The 24098-nt window shown below is 43.1% G+C and overlaps 1 protein-coding gene across 1 annotated transcript in view; it reads right to left on the reverse strand.

The window, feature by feature from the left end:
- TRAPPC12 (trafficking protein particle complex subunit 12) overlaps positions 1-24098 on the reverse strand; it is a 59076-nt gene extending 34978 nt beyond the window's left edge. Inside the window, exons 1-4 of the mRNA XM_056856656.1 lie at positions 22926-24098; positions 20911-21027; positions 11154-11267; positions 9014-9152 (exon numbers count right to left, since the gene is read on the reverse strand). Coding sequence (XP_056712634.1) covers positions 9014-9152; positions 11154-11267; positions 20911-21027; positions 22926-24098 — 1543 coding nt within the window. The remainder of the gene's footprint in view (positions 1-9013; positions 9153-11153; positions 11268-20910; positions 21028-22925) is intronic.

The following is a 24098-nucleotide window of genomic DNA, read 5'->3' on the forward strand; positions in this document are numbered from 1 at the left end:
AAGGGCGCTTGACACTACCTTGCATTAAAAGACAGTCCCATCTTTAAACAGATGTATAACTTACAAAGCCAACAGCTCACAGCTACCAAATACCTACCCAACTGAATTCAACCCTGAAAACAAAAACAAAACCAGCAACAAAAACATATTACACATGTCCAAAATACAGAACATGAAAACCCAATTACAACACAAATCTCTAAAACTTGGTGCTTATAACATGTCATGATACGTAAAGGATCACAGAAATTTACATTTTGTACATAAATCCCAGTTTTGTATTGACAGAATCCTAACAAAATCAAATTTACATGTGAAATAGATGAGATTTGTCCATTGCTGCTATTTTTGTGGTTCTGGAATAATTTAAAAAACAAAACAAAACAGAAATTGTTTTCTGTGTACTAAAAAAAGAATTCTCCTACCTTCCAAAAACTGGATCCTTCTCACTGAAGAATAATTACCTTCTTTCAACTGTTGGGACAGAAATATATTAGGGCAGCCCTCGGAAGCATGAGAGAGGTAATGGCATGCTAGAGAAAGTCTTTTGAGGAGGCAGGTGGTGGTGAACCTTTGTGATCAAGAGGCTGCAAGGGGACCTGTGTGTGAGTCTCAAGGTGGCTGGGCAGGGCTAAGGACATAAAGAGATCTAGAAGCCACTCAGTCAAGTTTCATGGGGGGCAGCAAGGATGAAAAAGGCAAAAAAGACCAAGCGGCGATGGGGCACGTGGGAATCTTCAATGCAGCCTCATGAGCAATACTGATGATACACACACCCCCACACACAAAAAATCAAATGAAAGTCACAGGAAGTGCTGACTTTGAAGATTTAACCAACTTTAGAGAAAGAGGACCCTCACACTCAGAATCTTGGTCTAAACAATAAAGGCTTTGATCTGCTGCTCCACATTGTTTCTCATCAAAGACCCTTCTTTCGGCTCCCCCGCCCCCGAGAATTAGTAAGTCAGGCCAAAAGGAACTCACATGGGACAGCCCATTCCTGTCAAAAAAAGGAGTGGGGTGAAATCATCTACCCCACCCCCAAAAAAAACGTGTCTTTCCCTGGATCCCAGGAGGCAGAAGCACAAAGCCTCCCAATTGAAAACCTTTCCCAGAGAGTTAACCTGAAGATATGAACAAAGACAGAAAAAGAATCCATGGAAAATCATTATTTTTAATATGCCAATGGAAAGAAGCCATAAACACAGCAAAAAGGAATTAGGTAGGGCCTACACTTGTCCCCACTATACCCCCAATAAAAGCCAAATACAGCATCACAAGCCCACTTCCCAATGTCTCTTCATATTTGCAAATATTAGTATAGCCCTAAAAAATAACGTTATGCAAAAAAGGAGCAGTTTGTCATTCCATTAATTAAGAGTATGTATGCACACACACGTACACACAAACTGACCTTTACTTGGCTCACTTCAGTTTCTAGGGGAGCCTCAGAAACTATATATATGTGTATTTGAACATATATACAGATTTAGTCATGCTACAACGAAACTATGCGACAGAAACATGCTCCTCTTGGAACTGCTTGAAATGAACTTGAAACAAACAGTAAACAGAGGAATGTTTCACAATGCAGTCATTAAAGATGCTGATGAGGAGAGGTTTAAAGGCTGGACAAAATACCTGACAGCATCAGATGCATCTGTGAATCACCATCAACGTGACTTGCTCAGTTATGGGCTCAGTTATGGGCTATGAAAGTATCATCATGGAAGAAAAAAACCTACACTCGGGATCCTTATAACAAATGAGATACATCAGTTAGTCACAGCGTACTAGATAAATTATGCACGTTCACAGGGATCTCTCACAGCAGAGATAAGCTGTAGGGTAAAAAAACAACCCCAACAACGCAAAGATTTTAAATGCTTTTTGCAAGGGCTGGCTTGGTTTCTGCATGTCCATGCAATATCTAGGATATCTCTTGCACCATGAATCCTTTCAGAGAATGACAAAGGAAAGCACCAAAACTTCGCTGGGGCTTCTGCACCTTGTGAATTCTCCTGTTGTGAGCCGTGCTCAGACTTCCGAGGCGTGTATAGCCCAGACCGTGTGCCCCGCTGCACTGAAGTTCCCTGCTGGACACAGCAGTGAAGCACAGCAGTGCTTCCGGTACTGTATGAAGCTGCTCCAAATGAGGGAGTTCTTACTGACTAGCAGAAAGCATCATGACAAGCAGGGAAAGACAGGCTGCACGGTGCAAGGTTGTCCCCCCCCCCTTGCAGGGATACGATGCGACGTCTGCACAAAAGGACCCTTTTGTACCTCCCGTGTGCAGTGCTTTTAAATGGCCTGCCCAGCAAAAGCATCTTCAAGTACAGTGGTTTACTTTCTCCCTGACGAGCGTGAACTCCAACACTTACAGGTGAGGAAACAAAAGGATGCATGTAGTTGAGCAGCACTGGAGATGCTGCTGGACTGGAGGTTAAACCTGCTTCTTGACCTCAGGGACCTCAGCTGTTCAGAATTAAGAGGGCCCTGTCTGCTAAGCCCTATCCGGCGCATTTCCAGGTCCCAGGCAAAAAGGAAAAAGTCAGACCATTGCTCTGTGCAGTTCAGTACTGTCCATTCTGGTAGTGACTCTGCAACTAAAAGGAAGAAAAAGAGGGGGCCGCACCAAAACAAAACGAAGGAACAATTGGTGCAAGGGAAATAATATTTTAATACGTTCTGAACCCCAACGTGTTTCGCGTAAGCTTCCACAGGACAAATCATCAGTATCGCTGAAGTAGAAAAAGATTTCCCCTAAAGAAGCTTATGCGAAATGCGTTGGGGTTACAGAAGTTTTTTTAAATATTATTTTCCTTGCACCAATTGTTTCTTCGCTTTCGTTCTGCAACTAAAAGGTCATTCAAATCCGTTTCCGCCTAATCCTCTTAAGTGAAGACAACGGAGACTGAACCTAGGAGCTTCTGCATGCAACACACTAAGTCATGGTCTCCCCCCAAAGACTGAACAATGCATCATTACATATGCATTTCCTTTTAAAGAAAAAGGGGGAAGGAAAATTTCTTCAGTCTCTACTGCTCCATTTGTTTATTCCTTGTCCTATAGAAGTTAAAAAATTATCATGAAAGATGTGGCAGCCGATCTCTCTACAGCTGATCTGCATACCAGGGATGGAAGTAAATTTGGCTCTTTTGGTGGATGGTAATTGTGAATATGGCTCTCCAATGAGATACAGAGCGAGAACCGCTGCTCTTAACAATGGAGAAAAGGGTTGGATAAAGTGGCAATCATTAAGTTGAAACAACTTGAGGTAAACGTGGGAACACAGTTACCATTTATAAGAAATTGTGTGTGGCCTAACCTGTCCCTTCCGCTCAACGCATGAACACATAAGAAAACCAAATGAACAAAAATAGTAATCATGATTCCATTTTTATGATTAGACATCAGACGCATAGGCCACACGTAACACAGCTATAGGCATCCATGTGCACAGAGCCTCTGCCACACAATCCCCCCCCTTTGCTGAATCCTTCAGTCTCCAAGGTGAGAGGGGTAGGCAGAGGATGGAAAATGAGCAGCAAGGGTATGGCAGGGAACAACAGGAAGCATTAATGGGACAGAAGAGTCAAGGAACAAGGGAGAGAGTGGAAAGAACAGAAGTGTTTCTACCTACAAGTAGCACGCAGAGTGCCAGAGTTAGGTGACAGGCTTTGGCTCAGAAGGTCTGCTTTGTATGCAGAAGGTCACACGTTCAAACCCTGGCACCTCCAGCTAAAAGGATCAGATAGCAGGTGATGAGAAAGACCTCTGCTGAGACCCCGGAGAGCTGCTGCCAGTCAGAGCAGTCAAAGCTGACCTTGATAGCCTAACGGTCTAACTCAATATAAGCCAGAGTTCTTCAAATGCAAGGTTTTGCTGCTCAGGGCGACTAGAAATGGATGCTACATTTATGAAACAAAAAAGGTGACTGTAAACAGAATGACTCGGCATCACAGTGAGGAGCTGACTGTGAGGATTTCCAATGCAGAATTTTGCATTTGGAAATGAAAAGGTAACACAAATTCAACAGCAGGTATTACTGTTAGTGCTTGACAGGCAGCCACTAGAGGGGGAATGCAACACATTTTTCAAATGTGTCCCGGCAACCCTGCATATTGAAAGAAAAATATTTTCTATTATTTCTTCCCCCTTATCTTCGCTCACCCCCTCCATGTCAAAATTAATTACTTTCCCAAAACACTATAACACCTACAGTTACTTCCCAATTTTTTTTTAAAAGCAGGGTTTTTTAAACGGGTGGGGAGGAAATGGAGGGTGGTTAAAAATAATTGATGCTTCTGAGACTTTGAAACAGATGGAACAAGCAAGGCAAGGCAGTATATTGTATTTTGAAGGCCAGTGTTCCTATTCACATCCCTGAACACATGCAGCTGTACAACTTGACTGCTGGTCTATCCTAAATACAATCTGATGCCAGTCACCAGAATTCTAAAACAGGATCCCAAGTTCCTTAGTGTGTGTGTAGAAATTGTGATGCTAGCATTAACAGAGCACCTCAGCGACCGGCAACTGGCTGGCACTGTTTTCAAATAATTGCAGCAGGTAAGAGAGAGAACACCAGAGAAGCACACTAGGGGTGCTTCTTCTGTATCCTCCGTTGTTACTTTCAGACTTTGCAAATGACAGGCAGTCTCTGAGCTGTACTTAACCCTAAATATGCTAAACAAACACTTTATTACGGCCTTGCCAGAAAAGCAGAAGGACACTCAATATCCTTAAGTACCAGTACAAGTTATACTCTCTTTAATGAGAGATTACATGGTAACCATCTTTCGTTGCTTCTTTAAAATCCTGAAGGCACAAACACCCACAGCAGGAGCAGATCCTTGACAGCGGGAAAGAGGAGTTTCTGGCCAGGCTTCTCTGCACTTGAGTCAAATTCCTATACCAACTCAGCCATGATCAGAGATTCTGGATGAGGCATTACAGAATCAAAGAAAGAGAGTGGGAAAGGACAATACATTCCTAAAACTTAGTGTACTATCAAAAGTAACCTTTCTTCCCCACCAAAACTGCAGTGCAGAAGTGATGTCATATAGCAGCAGTCTACCACAGCAGAAATTCAGAATCTGAAGAAAGATCAGCAAAAATGAGTTTGGAAATAGCCATTTTAGGCAGGCAAACAGGAGTAACTACATGATAAGAATGGAAACCAATGTAAGCAAGGCCCAAGCATGCACCCCAACAACAAAATAGGCATATATGCAACTGGTATGCAATCAATGATAACTTCCTAAAGGGATGCATGAGGAAGTCTCTGTTTACAGCCATAGTAAGTAAAAAAACAACAACCCTGTGATTGGCCTAAACTGTTTGCTCAGGCAGAAAGGGAGACACACACACACACACACACACAAATGCACAAAATTAATGCAAGGTTCTATATATGGTAGAATATTCACACAAGATTTGCTCCTGGAGAAAGAATGTGAGCAGGCCCTAAGCTGTATGGCTGAAATTACCTGCTCGTTTTCAAGGTCTAATCGGCACCTGTCAGGGAGCAATTTTTTTTCTTTTAAGAAACAGAGGCAAGAAGATGGACCTATGGATGACGGACTGCATCTGTCATGAGACAGCCTGCAGAGACCTCCTCTGACGAAGGGGAAATAGAAGCCAGAACAGAGGGACATCCTCAGGCAGAAGTCCCACAGGAACAACTGCAGGGCCTACAGCCTGCCAGAACAGAGGATCAGCCAAAGTCAGATGATGACTCACCATGCCTGCAGCCTGCCAGTTCAAGGACTCCAGTTGGACCTGACACCTTGCAACATGCAGTGTCTCCAGAGGCCTCACCAAGGCCACCGGAGCAGAGAAGAAAACAGGTCCGTCTGGCAATGCAGCAGAGACGGCAGAGTGCTAGGCTGAAGGCTTTACAGAGGAACCTCTTCAGTAGCAGTGATGAGGAAGAGCAGGGCTGAAGCCCCACCTGTGAACTCAGCCTCATCAGCATCAGTTGGCTCTGCTACAGCAGCAGGAGAAGGGATTTAAGCCATCAGTTAGGCTTGGCTGTTGTGCAAGCAACTTGTCACCAACCTCGTGTACCGGCCTTGTTTCCCTGCTATACTTTGGATTCCTGGTATCTTGACTTCTTGGACTGACTTTGACTAACGCCTTGGACTTCCCTTGCCTGTACTGAGATCTTGGACTCTGCCTGTACTGTGCATGACCTTGGACTGTTCCCCAGACTACGCTTCCAGCCCTCGCTCCTTGCCTGCCCCCCGACAGAATCACATGTAAGCAAAATACAGAGGGGCTGTTTTCTAATTTACAGATTGAGAAGTTTGAGAAACAGTTTCAGGTTTATTATTGGAAAGAGAGAACTGGTGTATCAATACAAGTTGAAAAGGAACAAAAGAGGATATAGAATTAATCTTCAGGAGGAAAATGAGTTTTGGAGTAGCAAGTGAACATTCAACAAGTCTAGTTGTAGAAGGCAAAGAATAAAGTAGTATCAGAAATATTAATGATATCCATGGAAATTCATAGTTTTCCTAGACTAAAAGACACATACTGTGCTAAACTGAAATGTATTGCACTTAATTCAATGAATATTCTGAATTGGCCCAAATTACACACATGAATTAAACAAAATATATTTTGCACCACTTTCATAACCATTATTTATTTGTATCTAGACACATTTCATTGCAAAGTGCATTTTAATTGCCTAATTCGTTTATCTATTGTGAATCAAAATGAGATAAATAAATCAAGGATTTTACATTTATGCTTGTTACGTACAAAAAAAAGCAATATTAGCAACCATCAGCATATTACTGTGGATACTGGTTACTGCACAGTAGCTAAAATATATGTATGATTTATGTCTATTTTATCATTAAAATTAGCTGCTTAATGACATAGATTTAGACTTCTTTTTCAGTAGCATTTACATCAAGGCAGACACTCAGGCATATCCTTTTTATCTCCTATGCTGGTTTGACAAGAATGTGCTCTTAAAGATGAGCCAAGACAATGTGATGGTCTTCCAAGATGTGATCAAGTGCATCTTCCATTCACTGTAGCAGAAAGGTGAGCTGCTTCCATGCATTACCTGACTTTGTGATCTGATTATAGCATCGCTCCCTCACAGTTAAGTGACCAGAGGGGTAGAAGGTAAAAGAAGAACTGGTTTTTATACCCCACCCCTTTTATCTACCCTTAAGGAGCCTCAAAGCGTCTTACAATCACCTTCCCTTCCTCTCCCCACAACAGACATCTTGTGAGGTAGGTGGAGCTGAGAGAGTTCAGAGAGAACTGTGACTAGCCCAAGGTCACCCAGTTGGCTTCATGTGTAGGAGTGGGGAAACCAACCTGGTTCACCAGATTAGAGTCCGCTGCTCATGTGGAGGAGTGGGAAATCAAACCCAGAGTCCATCGCTCTTAGCCACTACAACATGCAGGCTCTCTTTCTCCTTCACTGGGTTGGATCCTAACCAAAGAAACTGGGTACGAGGAGGAGGAGGTGCAACCTTACCCAATTCCCCTCCTCAATGAAGCCCCGGTCCCACACAGCTTTTGATTCATATTGTTCCCATGATCCCTGGCACACAGCCTTTCTGGGGCCAAAAGGGGACCCTCCTCCCTCATGCACCAGTGGAAAACCAGGTGGAATCCTACTGAATATCTTTTTTATACCTTGGGCTATCCTGTAAATATTAAAAAATCTTTATCTTATAATTCAAAGCGTTTCTCGTAACAATTCTGTGATTTAGAGTATAAATAATTCTAAACCTTGATTAGTACAGTTGCCTTAATATGGATTAAGATATGAGATATTTAGATTCAGCTTGCCAAATCAACCTCTCCCCTGAGAACGCAGATACAGAGAGACAATTGCTTGTTACCTTTCAAGGAGAGGGACTGGGGAAATGGTCTTAACCATAGTTTGCAACTGCATTGCTTAACTTGGTTTATCCAAACAATAGTTTGCAAACTCACTTCACAGCATGTTTTGACATGCTGTTTTGCACCCATGGTCTATATATTCAGATGTAACACTTAAGAAAAACATAGCATGGTTAAAAGTTATATCTGTACAGGATATGTTTTCAATCTCAAAATCTGGCTGGACAGTTGCTGGCAGTCTTTTCTAAGGATGAGACCACAGGATTACAGAGAGCAAGTGGTTAAAAAAGTCTTCCTTCAAGCTCTAGTCCTGGATAATACCATCTGAGATCACAGTATGCATGTGGGGTGCTAGGACCATTTACTGTTGATTTTATTATACGCGTCTGAATATCATGCATTTTCCTTCATGAAACACATTCTTGATTGAAATACAGAATTAAATTGCACTTCTGTTTCAGGAACAATGGCTGAACACCTTGTTTCATGCCAATGTTCTCCTAAGTGTAGCCACTGTGGACTACTGGATGGGACTCTGGACTGAACAGGTAGCCAAGAAGCTAGGCCCCCTACTGCATTGCAAGTTTTCTCCCCACAGGCTGTCAAAAGATCTAACTGACTTAAAGGTTGCGGACCTGTGATTCTTGTTCCAGGGTACATATGGGGAGGGGCTGTGGCTCAATGGTTGAGCCTCTGCTTGGCATGCACAAGGTCCCAGGTTCAATCCCCTGGCATTTCCAGTTAAAGGGACTGGTAGGTGATGTGAAAGACCTCTGCCTGAGACCCTGGAGAGCTGTTGCCAGTCAGAGTAGACAATACTGACTTTGATGGACCAAAGGTCTGATTCAGTATAAGGCAGCTTCATGTGTTCACACCCCGTTACAGATAAGGGACACAGTCCAAAAGTTCTATACAGAGTTACTCTACTCTAAGCCCACTAAAATTAATGGGCTTAGACTGGAGTAACTCTACACAGGATTGCATTGTTCCGCTCATACATATCAACTGGAAGAGCTAAATATGCTCTTAACTTCTCCATTGAAATTAAGGGGATCAAAATGTGCTTTACTATGGCTCCAATATGCCCCATGTTACCAATATTAACAACAACAAAAAGAATATTAACTATGTTTACCTTTGCGTCCTGGGTAAACATGGGGATAATATTCATAATAGAGATCAGGCTGGTCTAGGTTTCCAAATGGTTCAAATTCCATTTCAGCATTTTGGAAGAGTCCCAGCTTCACCAGGAGTGCTAATCTTACAAACCAGAGCTTAAAAGAGAAAGACAAAATGATTCTCGGACTGCTTTTACTGTGAAGAACAAACCAAACTGCTATCATTTTTATTATCACGCTAATGGGTAAAACAATGACCAAGACATATTCAACAACCTGTATGACACAGTACACTTGAAGGACAGTTTTGTAAGCGGAACAAAACCAAAAAGGCTACATTTCTAGACTAACATTGCATAGTTATCATGGTTATCTTTGCATCAAAGTTTATGATCTGATTTTAAAATAAATTTATTAGGGTAGTATTATTATATCACATACAATCCTTCGTATCTTTGGGTACTTACACCGAAGAGCACTCAAAAACAGATTCAGAATGCAGCATTTTTAGGATTCTCAGAGTTCAATTTACACTGTCATTATAAAACATCTTTATACCTTTTGTATCAACAATATTTAATTGGGATTACTTTGAAGGAGCATCGACATACGGTAAATGAGAAATAAAATTCTCCTGAAGAGCACCACAAAAGAACTTACTTTAAAGTGAAATCTAGGTATACATGCTTGCACTTACTATTGCTGTAATATGGTTTGCCACACTGGTTTGCCAGAACAAGGGTAGGCAATATGCCTTCTCTCTCAGAATCCCAATAAAGCCCGAGGATTTCTGTTTGAACATCAACATCTTAGCCTTGCTACCAATTTAGTACATTTGTGAATAAAATCAATATTTTAAATCAAGATTCAAACCATTCTTCTTAGACTTTGCTGTTATGTAATAGTTTCACCAAACCCTAGTTTCTGTCGAAACATCCTGCTTCATTGAACAAGTATAAATGTTTGCAACTTCAGTTCTCTCACTTGTTTATTGTTGTCTTCATGATTACGTCTTGTGTCTTAACTTGTGAAACTTAATAAAAATAGCCTTTTAAAAAGGGCATCTCAGCATTGGTTTTGATCTGTTAAAAGCGTGGATTCTACCAAGCATTTCAGCTAAAAGAGGGAGGGAGGAAGGGGGGTTCCTGCTGTTCTGGGTGGAGATCACAGGAGAAATATTTGGGAGAGGTGGGCTGAAGATGGAAGAGGAGGCAGGAAATTTTTATTCCACTAATAGGAATGCCTTCCATTAGCGGAACTGATTGATGGGATCCAACTCAAAGGATTCAGTTCCAGCTCTCATGGTTGTAATAAACTTAAAAATACGAAGACAATCATCTGAATAAGCCAGGGACAATAGCAAGGTAACCACACATTGGAAATTACCAGTCCCACCTAGTGATAACGTTATACTGGATGGGTGAAATCAGTTGCCAAATAGCTGACTGATGTCCACCATGCAAGCAAGACCGCACCTTTCCTATGAGGAGAGGCTATTGAGACTTTTCCATTTAGAAAAATAATACTAGAACTGAGGGAGAAATTTAGTTGATGGGCAATGAGTTCTGAACAGACAAAAGGAAATACTTGTTTACTCAATGAGTAATTAGATTGTGGAATTCATTGCCAATGGATGTAGCGATGGCCACAACCACGGATGGCTAGAAAAAGGGGGTTAGACAGATTCGTGGAGGATAGGTTCATCAATGGCTACAAGCCATGCTGCCTAATGGGGACTTCCACAGAGGCAGTAAACCTCTGGATACCAGCACTAGGAGAGATCTCAGAGGAAGGCCTTGGCCTCCATGCTGTTTGTTGGCTGGGCAAAACAGGTTGCTGGACTTGATCGATTGCTGCTCTGATTGCTGGGGGCTTCCTAGAGGCACCTGGTTGGCCACCGAGTGAACAGACTGCTGGACTTGATGGGTCTTGGTCTGATCCAGCAGGGCTTTTCTTATGTTCTTATGATCCAAAAAGGCTCTTCATATGTCCTTAAGTTCTATATAAGCCACATTTCCAACAGGATCCATGAAAATTACCCAGCCCTGCTCTGAAGTGCAAATTTAGGAACTGAAGGCAAAATGCAGGTTTACAATGATATACATCTTATCTGTTAAGCTGTTGTCAAATGTCTGCTTAACTGAAAGACAAATATACCTGCAGCGAGTCTGTTGTATGGCTTGTGGGGAGACCGCTTTTGCTGTAGCCTTGGCCATGGGCGGTTAAAAGTCGTCCACATAAGTCAACTGCGGCTCTCCAGTTTTTGCTGCTCTGTGGGAGAAGGGAGGGGAAAAAATAAAAGAACAGGCTAAGAAACAAATAAATTCAGCTGCTTATGACTAGAAGCTGCTTATTTGGCTTGAAGCAGCTACAGCTAACCATTAGTAATAATGACAAGGTCAGTAAAGCCGGCCAGTAGGAAGTGGAGTGTCATTTGTCAAAGCTGCTTGTATAATTAGGCAAAAAGTAAAGCCAGACATGACTCACAATTTACAATTAGAAGATTGCAATTGTAAAAGCATATACCATCTATTATGACAGGTCAGTGAACGTTCCGTTCAGAAAGTGTGAACAGTTTTTCACCCATCTGAAGTGTGCAACATTTTTGCTGTTAGAAGGACTCATGCCTGTTTTGCCTCTAAACACTGTTCTTACATTCTGCCTGAGATTCACTTATGTGCCTGTTCGTATTGAAGCATCCAATATGATTTAATTGAAAAATATAACTGGGTCAAAATAATTTGTTTTCGTGAATATAAGATTTGAAACCTCTGGCCATTCACCAGAACTACACGGATGCATTTTTTCAGAATGACCTAAAACCAGATAAGCTGGGAGGTTCGGTGGCCATTTTCTCTGTGCGCGGCTGTTTCGAGCCATTTTTTCCCTCGGCATCTGTTTGTTGTCGCTTCTGCCGCGTTGCCGCAAGCCCCTGCTGCCGCCGCGCTTTTCCCTCGCTCGCCCTGGCCGCTTTATTTTGGCGAGAAGGCAAGAGCTCCGTGGTCACCGCCTCATCACCCGAGAGGAGCTCCTCTTCGGAGTGTTCCTCAATTGCCACCATTTTCCTCCGTGAGGGGAACAAATGGATAGGCACAGGAGGAAAGAGAAGACCGGGGCAGAGACGGATTGGGAAGACACCGATGAAGGTCACAGACAGAACGTAGGGGCTTTAGGATTAATAATAGCAGGAAGATAAAAGGTGGAGAAAGGTTTTTAATTCAAAGCTTAGCTGTGGAGCGAGCTTCGAAGCTGCTTTTCCCTCTGAGGCAGGAATAGAACTGGAAGGGCGTTTCTGGCACAGGACAGGAAGTTGAAAAAATTGAAAAAATGCCTATCCCTGAGCATAGGAACGGAAACACCCACTCGTAAGATGTCCTCTGATCCTCAGAGAAAACATTTTCAGACTATTTAATTTCTGAAGAACATCCTTTAAATTTCAAACTAAAAATTGTATGAACCCACACTAGGAGCCCACTCCTGGGGGTGGGGGGCTAAGCTCCTTTGGAGCCAGCATGACCCTGCGCTGGCGTAGGTGCCACCTTATCATGGAATAAGGTGGCACCTATGATGGCACGGGGACAAATACATTGGAGGCAATGGGGGATTCCCCCCTTTTTTTGGATTAGATTTTAATTATGTAGCATGAGGTGGTATATTGATGCAATGTTTACATTTTTGGTAAATGAAGAACAATAATAACAGAAACAATAAACAGTAACAGCAACTAAAAGAAACAGAAAAAATGACAACCTTCATGATTTAAAATACAATATATCTATATACATAATATGACAACAGGATTCCTATGTTACAGCTTATTTCTTTGTCATTGTATTCATTTTCCCGTCCTGACTGAGCACAACGCATTCCCCTTTCTCACAGTTTTTTATTTTCTAAACTTCTTTTTTTGCCTCCACGGTGGCCCAGAAACCTCTAAGGAGGCAGTGCGGAAGATGCTCTCGGTCGCCACAGATCTCTCCCCCCCAATTCTGAAACATTGGTTTTTGTGACACTAAATACTTTCCCCCAGGTGCTATTACACAGAAGTAACTCAGAAAGCATTTAAAGGGAGGGTAGAATTAACAATATTCTGGACTGATCATTGCTTTTCTTACAAAGAAATATACAAAGAAAAATCCAGAAAGAGGTAACTCAAAATTTTAAAAATTAGGGACATGGTAAAAATAGGATGTTCTGCAATATGGCATACTTGCTATGTTCCATGAACATTTCCCTTTATTAAAAGAATGTCAAATTCTTTCTGTAAATGTACACCTGGCAGCCAGATCACAACCAGATCTATCCATCATATAAGTCCTCCTGGACTGCTCTTTGAGCAGAGGCAGCAGAGAAGTCTTAAATCATGATGGGTGAAGTCCCAGTTCCGCTGAGCTTGCTGGCTGAATGCATCCTACTACAGTGGAAGAAGAATATTATGCTCCTCATTTGCTCAGAATATAGTGTCATGACATTTATTAAAGGTTACCAGGGAACTAGTGCACCAACTGTCTAATGAAGGTTCCTGAGAAGGTGAAAGACACTTCTGGAAGAGTAACCAGAGAAAAGACACCCAAAGTGTTTCCACGTAACCTTAGGAAGAATTTGGAAAGATGAACAATAACCCTGCCACTTACCCTGTTGCAACAGCAGTTCAAGGATGCTTGATTATGCAGTCTTCGATACTACAAGTTTAAAAAGCCCTAATTCTTGGAGATCATGTCAAAAGGGACCAGCACACTGCAATTTTGGCTGACTGGTAACAGCAGCAGAGGTGGCGACTTGGATTCAAAGATCCAAGCAACTGTGACATTTTGGAGCAGTTTTTCTAGGACAGCAGCTAACTCATTTATTTCCTTGATTTATATCCACCTTTCTCCCCAATGGGGACTGCCAAGTGGCTCACATCATTCTCCTCTCCTTAGGACTACCAATGCTAGGTTCGGAAAATCCTGGAAATTTAGGGGTAGAGAATGGGGAGAGCAGGCTTTGGGGAGGGATCTCAGTGGGGTATAATGTCATAGAGTCCACCCTCTGAAGCTGTCAGTTTCTCCAAGGAAACAGATATCTATAGCTTGGAGATCAGTTGTAATTCTAGAAATCCAGCTCCCACCTGGAGGCTGGCAACCTTACAACTCCTCCATTTTATTCTCACAATAGCCCTGTGAGATAACTCTAGACATTAGGAAGAATTTTCTAACAGTTAGAGCGATTCCTCAGTGGAACAGGCTTCCTTGAGAGGTGGTAAGCTCTCCTTCCCTGGAGGTTTTTAAGAAGAGGCTAGGTGGCCATCTGTCAGCAATGTTGATTCTATGACCTTAGGCAGATGATAAGAGGGAGGGCACCTTGGCCATCTTCTGGGCATGAAGTATGGGTCACTAGGGGTGTGGGGGTAGGTAGTTTGGAATTTCCTGCACTGTGCAGGGGGTTGGACTAGATCAGGGGTTGCCAAACTCATTAGTCAAGAGAGCCAAATATCAACAGTACAACGATTGAGATTTCTTTTGAGAGCCAAATTTTTTAAACTCAAACTATATAGGTAGGTATACTGTTAATTAACTTAATAAACTTTAATTAAAATTTAGCAGAAGTGGAAACCAGTAGAGCACCTACTGCAAAGTGGGGTAGTGAATGGCTGTGGGGAGAGTGTAACCCCCCCCCCCCGTTCCTTTTGAAAGAGGCACAAAGTACCAGGAAGAGGGGAAACCTGTAGTAATAGGCCAGGGGAGGGCTAACAATTGCCAGACAAAAAGGCCCACTGTTTTCTCCCCCCCACCACCATCACCCAGCGAGGGTCCAGATGTCCAGGGATCCCAGGCACTGAGGAAGAGGCCAGCAGGTCCCCGGTCTGTGTGTGTTCCATGCAAACAAACAAGGGGGAGATGCACAGTCCATCCTTCCTTCCCCCCCACCCCCGCCATGGACATGCCAGTTCCCTCCTGGCCAGAGGGAGGGGCAGGTGCTCACCCCCCCCACCATTCTGGGACCGACGGGCTCCAGATTCAGGGCAGGCAGGCGGGTGCCCGGGCAAGGTGGCTTGGCTGGAAGAGCCCCCCCCCCAGCTGGGGGGCAGGCAGGCAGGGCCGCGTGCCCAGGCGGCTTCGACGGGGGGGGGGGGAAGGAGAGTCCCCCAACTGCCCCTTCCTCCCTCCCTCCCTCCCTCGATGCCACAGCGCCAGCCCCCTCCCCCCTCCCAGGGGCAGCCTGAGCACGGCCTTGGGCCCGCTCTGCAGCCCTGGGGGCGAGAGCGGCCGTACCGAAAGAGAGGCCTGTGCGGCAGGGAGGGGGGAGGTGGCGGCCGCCGGGGCAGCTCGCTCTCTGCCTCCCCCTCCCCTCCGGGCTGCAGGCGGCCTCAAGCAAGAAAGGCGCTGCGCGGGGCTTCCTCGTCCGGGCGAAGCGCGTCCAAAGCAATGAGAATTTCTCTCGAGCCTTTCTGAAGAGGGACTCGAGGAGCCAACAGCAGAAGCCAAGAGGCAGCGGGTGGACTTACGGTGCAAATATCGAAACGGCGGCTGCTCCCTCCGCTGCTTAAGAAACCCCCAATCCCCACAGCAGGCCAGCCAGCAGCAGCAGCAGGTGGTCGCTCCTACGTAACCCAAGCGCCTCCTGCGCAGACTCTCTCCCGCCCCCCGCCCCTTTCGCTACTCAGCCGGGCCTGAACATGGAAAGAGCTGCACTCAAGGGCTCAAAGAGCCGCATGCGGCTCGGGAGCCGCACTTTTGCGACCCCTGGACTAGATGACCCTGGTGGTCCCTTCCAAGTCTATGATTCTAAGTTATACTGAGAGTATGTGACTGGCCCAAGGTCACCCAGCAAACTTCCATGTCAGAGTGGGGATTTGAACCTGGGTCTCCCAGATCCTAGTCCAACATTATAACCACTATACCACTCTGGCTAATGCCACATAGAAAATGTATTTTACATCTGAGAAACAGTGTGTCACATAGAGTGGGGCTATTCAAAGGGGAGGGGGAATAAAAAATCTGCCCTAAGATCTAAAGTAGCCCATGACAGACAAAAGCACAGAAATGAATCCCAATAACAAGAGCGGTGCTCTGAGCCAGCCAATAGGAACTTTGTACTGGGAAAGGTGAAAATGTGACAGGGGGAGGTTTAGTCAATCAGGTTGGGGGGGGTGAGGATTAGAGGTTGAAAGTTGTGAGTGAGAGGAGGGTTAGTTTAACAGGTGTAGGAATTTAATATCTGTGGAGATATCAGATCTTTAGTAAAGTTCCCCTGTCTGGGGAAATGAGTATACAAAAGCGTTACAGCAGGCCAGCAGTTTGTTAGGTCTATGTAACTTAGCTGCAGCAGACTGTTGTATTTATAACACTGCCTGAGAGAAGGTTTTCCTTCGGCGTATACTGTCTAAAGCCTAACATCCCACAGCTCCTGACTGATTGCTCATATTTACCAAAGTTGTATGTTTCTTTATGAATAAAACTCAATTCTTGCTATCTTTGGGGGGGGGGGGAACCTTGTTCCCATCAACTCAGCTCATTATCTGTCAGTCTTCAAATCCAGGCTTGGGTGGGTTCATACACAAGCCCAGATTATATCTGCATCAGATTGGTTTCGATTCCCTGCTTACAAACCCCGATGCCGCAGGCTAAGTGGAAAGTTGTGCGGCAGAGGGGGAAATCATGTGGGGAAGCGGCTAGCCCTCAGGAAATCCATCACATGACCCTTTAGACTGCAGACGTTAATATGGAGCATGTCCATAGCTTTTGAGTATTTGAAGCATTTAATATAAATATTCACAGTAATTTTGAGAACAACCCAGTAAGACAAGTCAGTGTTACTATTCCCATTGTGTGGACAGGAGGCTGTGGCCATTTATACTTGGTAACTAGCATTGTGTTCCAGGCTGAAGTGCCCCGCATATTTTTTTGAGTTTTTCACACTGAACCCTCATTCAGGAAGTGACTGAGAAGCCAGCGCATACCTGCTCCGCATTTCTTAAGAGTAACCTTTGGTGTTTGCTCCGCTCCCAAATCGAAGAATCCCCTTGAGGAAGCATGCAAAATCACAGCTGTGCTGCTAATGGAAGGAACGAAGGAGCAGGCGAGTGGGGGAGGGGGTGGAATTTCTCCTTTTGCGGTCAGGACCGTGAATAGGCATTTTAAAGGTCGCATTTAAAAAAAGAGCTTTGAGCGAGCATCAAAACTGACCCTGCATAAATGGCCTGTGAGTATAGTTGCTTGCCTCAGAGCCGCTCAAGTGAGATCTGAGCCAGGAGACTTTTTGGTTCACTACTCAGACTCATAGTCACTATCATAGATGCACTATCATCTTGTCTTTATACACCTTGCTCAGATTCAGACACAGAGTAGCTTGCATTCTAATGGGATCAGAGCTAGAGGACAGAGAACTGCTGGAATGGACACCATCTGTTCTTTGATATATGACAGATGTACATATACAGTGAAGGTTATACAGTTCAGGTGATGCAGCAGAGTAATGGACAAGCCATAAATAAATGAATGGATGTCCAATTTCAAATACACATTCAAAAATTTTATAACTGTTATTAAATTTTTGACGGCCATCTGTTTACTCCTCTGAAGTGACAGACTGAAGATTACTCATCTATCCCCAAAGAGAATCCAAAATTAAGAAACCTGTCTAACATTAAAATATCAGCACCAGTCAGCAAACAAAACTCCGAACACAAAGGCTCAGTTCAGATAAACCTGGCTACTAGTCAAGTTTGCATGTTCCTTCCCCTCCCGCATCCTAACTGAAAAAAGTATCCAGCTAAATCTATGTCATAATGTCTAAATTTGGACACTTTAACAAATGTATTTATTTTGCAGAAAATATGATTCTAAAGCACAGTTTCACCCTAATTAAGAATCCTGGTTATTGGGGAGGAAACAAACTGCAGTTTTCAAAGGCACTTGCATAATGGACACTACAAGAAACAGAAGTTACCGTAGGTGAAGATTTGGTCTTCAATCACAATGTGCCACATGAAGGGAGGGGAGAGGGGAGCACATGAACATAACAGTTGAATAGGTTTGTACCCCTCACAAACAAACTGATTTGTTCATCAGAATGTAGTCAGACCTACTGCGAACCTAGCTTTCCCTTTCTGGTTAAACCAGTAACCATAGGCTACTCAATAGACCTTGTGCTATTTTATTCTACACTACTAAGATAATGTTAACCAATATTTTAACAGGGCTTGCTGATTTTACCTGAAGGCTATAATTTTAAGGTTTTATCCGTTTTAGAAAATTTCTTCACTGCATTGTTCTCTTATATCTGGCTGTTGTTGATTTTAGATATTGTCCAATTATTGTTTTAAATTCTTGTGTTTTTAACTGCCATTGTGAGTTACTCCAGGAATGGTGATATTGATGAAGCAGGATATCAGTATCTCAAATAAGTAATAATCTGGGTGCACTCAAGACCGAGAACACCTGGGCTTGCCATTATATTGGAACGTAGCCTTATTCTACTCTGGGCTTAATTGAGAAAACCTAATATTACTGATCTCTCAATCAAACAATTTTATCTATGAAGAAACAACAACCTTGGAATGTTTCCATAACCAACTGGCTTTCAAGTTTCCTATTTTCAGGGACCACTTTCCACACTGACATCTGTTGGGAAACCTTTGAATGTTTCTTTTTGTAGGATCACAACACTGAATGTCATTCTGGTGTATGCTTTAAGGCAGGGATCCCCAATCTTTTCAAGCCTGTGGGCATCTCTGGAATGTTGGGAGGGAGTGGGTGAGTGCCAACCCAAAATGGCTGCTGCAGGAGGCTGAGCCAAATGGAATACCTTGCTTCTCTCACCTCCAGAGCAAAAGGAAAGCTTGAAGGGAGAATGGAACCACACACTGACCAAGGAAAGCCCAGGTACTTACTAGTCCTCCTGGTTCCTCCAGTGGAAAACCCTTTCATTTGAATGAGAGCAGCCATAACAGCCCCTGCCTTACAATGGCCTGACGTACTCCCTGAAAAGCTTGGCGGACACCAAGGGAAGTCCTGGCAGGTGCTATGGCGCCCATGCATGCCACATTAGCAAACATGTCTTTAAGGTGTGAACTCAATCCATTGGGACCTCACCATCTGTGAGTGTGCCTAAGAAGTAAAAGTAAAGGTAAAGGTCCCCTGTGCAAGCACCGGGTCATTCCTGACCCATGGGGTGACGTCACATCCCGACGTTTCCAAGGCAGACTTTGTTTGCGGGGTGGTTTGCCAGTGCCTTCCCCAGTCATCTCCCCTTTACCCCCAGCAAGCTGGGTACTCATTTTACCGACCTCGGAAGGCTGGAAGGCTGAGTCAACCTTGAGCCGGCTACCTGAAACCAACTTCCGTTGGGATCGAACTCAGGTCGTGAGCAAAGCTTTTGACTGCAGTACTGCAGCTTAACACTTTGCGCCAAGAGGGGTGGGCAAAAGAAACAAACTGATGGGCTACTAGCCAATTTCTTATGGACTACTTAACACACTCTCTGTATCATCCCAGTTTTAGTATATGTGCTGCTTAACGCACTCTGCTTGCTGGGATTCTTGCAGAGAACAATTGAACAGGGGACCCTTGGTCTGATACAAGGCACTTCTTATGTTCTTAAGCAAGAGTGCATACTCAGGATCACTTGTCACAGATTAGTTAGGCCTCCTTTAGAGATCCCGAGCATGCACTCTTGTTTTGGAGATTTAAAGCTTCATGCTATAAAAAGTAAATGTGCAAAACCTGCAGTTTCTGGTATTTGACAACATATGGGAATTTAACATTAATCAAAAGCACAACTGAAAGAATGTATATAATTCCCCCCCAAACAGACTCTCAAATGGGAGTCATTAACTCTACATGCGACACCATTAAAATGATTAAAATGTCCTCCTCCATTTGCTATGACATTCTTCTCCAATGTAAATTGCTCTGGTAGAACACTTTGACATTACTTTAAAAAAATACCCAGTCAGTAACCCCTTCTTAGGCTGAACTTTGACAAGCATAAAATACATTAATATGCCACAAAATATTATAATTAAAAATTCTTAGTCCATTTCTTGTATATTTTCTATACTTAAAAATATACATCACCTAATGCCTTATTATGAAAATGTTGTCAATTTAAGGGAGAAGTTAAAATGTCAACCTCTGGAACAATAGCAGCTAACAGATACTAATTTTGTGTGCCAAAAATAGGTTTTTAAGACAGCTTGCTACTGGAAGATAGCACTACTAGCTGGCTTAATTTGTTTCACAGGTAATAAGAACATAAGAAAAGCCATGCTGGATCAGACCAAGGTCCATCAAGTCCAGCAGTCTGTCCACACAGTGGCCAACCAGGTGCCTCTAGGAAGCCCACAGACAAAATGACTGCAGCAGCATTCCACAGCACCTAATATAATAGGCATGCTCCTATTCCTAATGGAATGTCTCATGCAACAACACATGAATGTGAGAAATCAATATTCAAAATATTCATCATACAGATTGTGAAGTGAGACTCATACTCTCGAGACAGAGGCAATGTTGTTTCCAAATTACCAGCATTCCAGACACAAAACTGTTTTTATTACAATAAAAGTTTAGTAGCCTTCTTGCCTATGAGCTTAAGACAGGAAATTGAATTTCCAAGTAGCCAGTGAAAGTGAACAACCAGATGGGTATGTTGTCACAGCACTTTTTGGAAAGCTCTCTCCTTAAAGTATGAAATAACTCTCTAGCTTAAGCCATCTGGGGCTGTCTCATTAAAGCCAATGCCATAAACACACCTCTGCTATTGCACACTTTCGGTCTTTCTACGTTTGTAGTGGAGGAGGTTAAACCAGGAGACTTACAAATCTCCAGTTCTAAGCTGATAATATGGATAAGGTCTGCAACCCCATATCTACGTAGAGAAGAATGGCAGTATTCAACATGTACCAAGAAATTTAACCCGTCTTACTTACTATCAGCTGCTTCAATCCTACAAAAGACTGTTCTACCGAGTTGGCGTTTGGAACTTGTCTCTTTGCTGCAGCGGGTTCACCAAGGAAGCGGAGCATTAAGTCTTTTACAGCATCTCCCTAAGAGCAAAAAAATATTCGGTAGTATCAGCAAAAATTTCTAGTCGCCAAAGTATTTATTTTCAAACACAAAACATGTTGCATTATTATTAGTATTAAGGAAAAACAATGCACCAAACAGTGCAGCCCTAAGCAGTTACACCCTTCTAAAGCAACAGGCTTCGAAGGGTGTAAACTCTACTCAGGATTGCACTGCAAATCTATCAACTACTTTAAGATTCTCTTCACTGCTCTGTATTTTTTTTGTAAAAGGTGCACTGTTTCAAATTGATTGTGGTACACATGGGTGCAGTTAGAGAAGAACGGAACTGGAATGCAGTCTGGTTGCACCCTGGTACAGGCAGCAAAGATAAGGCTGTTACTCTATCTGTAGTTGATTACTTAACAGCTGCCTTGAAGATATGTCAAAAGTTATAACCATGTTACACTTAAATGCTCATCTGCATACAGGTGCTCTTTTTGCACTGCAACTGGAAGAGAAGGCAGCAACCCTCAAACCACTACAAGAGCAGTTTCACCAAGGCCCATTTTGAAATCTCTTCAAACACCACAAGACAAACGGCAAAGATTCTGCTGATGAAACTAAGTCGTTATGGCTGACAATGGCTGTTGATGCCATTTCAAATCCCAACAGAGAACACTCTGGATATGAATAGAGGATGAAGGAAAAGGAAGAAAGAAAAAGAAAACTACAAGTAGAAGAGTGACCCTGAGTGGGAAGACAAGTCAATAGCCACCACCCCAAAAAAATCAAGATGTTTTGAGTTTTTGTAGCTGTGCAGTACCTTCAACCAAAGTTAAATCAGAACATTTCAGGCACCCACAATCAAGGTCTTGGGAATTCAAATCCAGGTCTTTAAAATCAAACATTTCTTTCTGATGCCCATCAAATCATGGAAATATGAAAAGAAAAATCAAGGACAAGCCTGTGCTTAATTAGCAGAGTCCAGAGTTTATTTATTTAAGGCACTTTTAGCTCACCTTTCTCCTTAAAAGACTTGAGGCTGGTTACACTAATGTTTAAAGTGCACCAGAGTAATATATTTATAAAAACCTTACATATAACCAATATTAAAATTACTTCAGATTTTTTTCCACGGCTTCCCCAAACCCTGGAGAGTGTCTTTGTTTTCCCATGTCCTACATTCAGTTTGGTGTACAGGCAGTGGTCCTACCAAAACTGCTCTTTAGGATGACATTTGTTCTTGACAATTTGCTTTCATACCTGTTGTTTTTGACAATCATTGTATCTTGTCTGGACCCCTTCCACGGATGGATGGGAGTCTTTCTGGTTTTTTTGTCCCTCCCATATTCTCATGACACCATGATCAACCACCATTTCTACAATAAACTTTTGATACCACTGCTACTAACTCCAACACCCACACTCCATTCCAGTATGTGATAGAGATGGCTTGGTTTGAGGTCTGTTAGTTGCTAAGCAACCTTTAAAAGCACAGTATACAGCAGTCGCTTGTCAGTTAATGCTGGGGGTGGTTACTATCTGAGAATAACTGCTAGAAGAGGAGGGGATGAATGTACTGGCTGCTAACTCAACAAAGGCCATCAAAAGGCAAATCATATAACCTTCATTGGGCACGTATCAAATATCTGACAGAAGATCTCAAGTAATTAAAATTATAGCTCTACTCAGACATCAGAAGCAAACCTTGGTTTGTTTGTTACAGGCACAAACCTAGTTAATGGGCAAGCTCTTGTGCTGCCTCCTTCCCTCATGCAGCATGGCAAGACTGAAGACTGAAGTCTTCAACCTAACTCCAATTGTTTGTGACATCTGAATCCAGGTGCCTTCACAAACTGCGGCTTGTTTCTTTCTGAGTAACTAGAATGTATACACATTTTTTTCAAAAAACAAGGGACAAACTGAAAACCCTTACCTGAATGTTGTCAAATTTTAAGCCAGGCATTGTGAGATTCTCTTTGTCTATGAAAACATTACTATACTGCTGGGTAGCTACAGAAATCAGCACGCTCCTAGTTCCCTCACTAGGAAGCCAAGCATCATTCCTTCGGTCTATCTCACTCATGTTCAGCACGGTTGCAAAAGGGTCATCGCTACCTTGAAAAACCGCTTGGATTTGGGAGAATGGCTTTGGAGACTGAGACATTTCTGGAGAAGATGTAGATCTCCCATTTTTTGCAGGGTACTTAGGATCAGCAAAGTCACAGGACTCTCCAGTTGACACAAGAGAAGACATTTGTTCTGGTAAGGAGGTGCTTGCATTAGGGTTACTGACAGAAATAAAAGATGATGTAGTAAATGAGTCAAAAAAATCAGAAGCTAGTGTATTGGGATTAATGGCATCACCAAAAAACTTGCTTAAGCTAGGACTTGGCTGAACCACTTGTGGATGTATCTTCACTGGAGTCTCGCTTATACCACCCAAACTGGGCGACTTCACCATTTGGGGCTCAAAGCCATCATGAAAGAACTGTTGCTGACTATTCACGCGATTTGCTTGGCTGAAAATGGTGCACACGGGAATAGGCTCGGCGTCCACAGGTGTTTTTGTGGTAAGGGGCAAGGATATATTTTCTTCAGCTTTGCTATCATCAATACTGTTGGAAATACTACTTAACTCTGTATCCGTTCCCACTTTCAGTTCATCTATTGCTTCTGCCTCAATCAACTCTTCATTTAATGTGGGCTGATCATCGATTCCAGCATCAGAAATAGCTTGAGGAGCAACTTCATGTTCAATTTCACTCTCTGTATCAGTAGCTTCTTTCCTTGTCTCTCCTTCTGCTGCATGAAGGTCTTTGACTTCCAGTTGCTGCACCATTTCTTGCAGACATCCAAGATCGCCAGTATCGTCTTCACTATTATTTGGAGAATCTGATATGATGACACTCTCCATCAAGTTCTCATTAAGTTTATCCATGAAGATATTGGAATCTTCTGAAATGGTCTCATTTTCTTCAGACTCAAACTCATCTCCTCCAAGATCAATGGTTTCTTCATGAAAGACAAATTCTTCCTGAGCTAGCTGAGTGGCACACACATCATCTCTTGTCAGGGCATCCTCAACGTTGCATTCTTTGCTTTCCAT

Source organism: Euleptes europaea, chromosome 10 (assembly GCF_029931775.1).
Source record: "Euleptes europaea isolate rEulEur1 chromosome 10, rEulEur1.hap1, whole genome shotgun sequence".
Lineage (NCBI taxonomy): Eukaryota > Metazoa > Chordata > Lepidosauria > Squamata > Sphaerodactylidae > Euleptes > Euleptes europaea.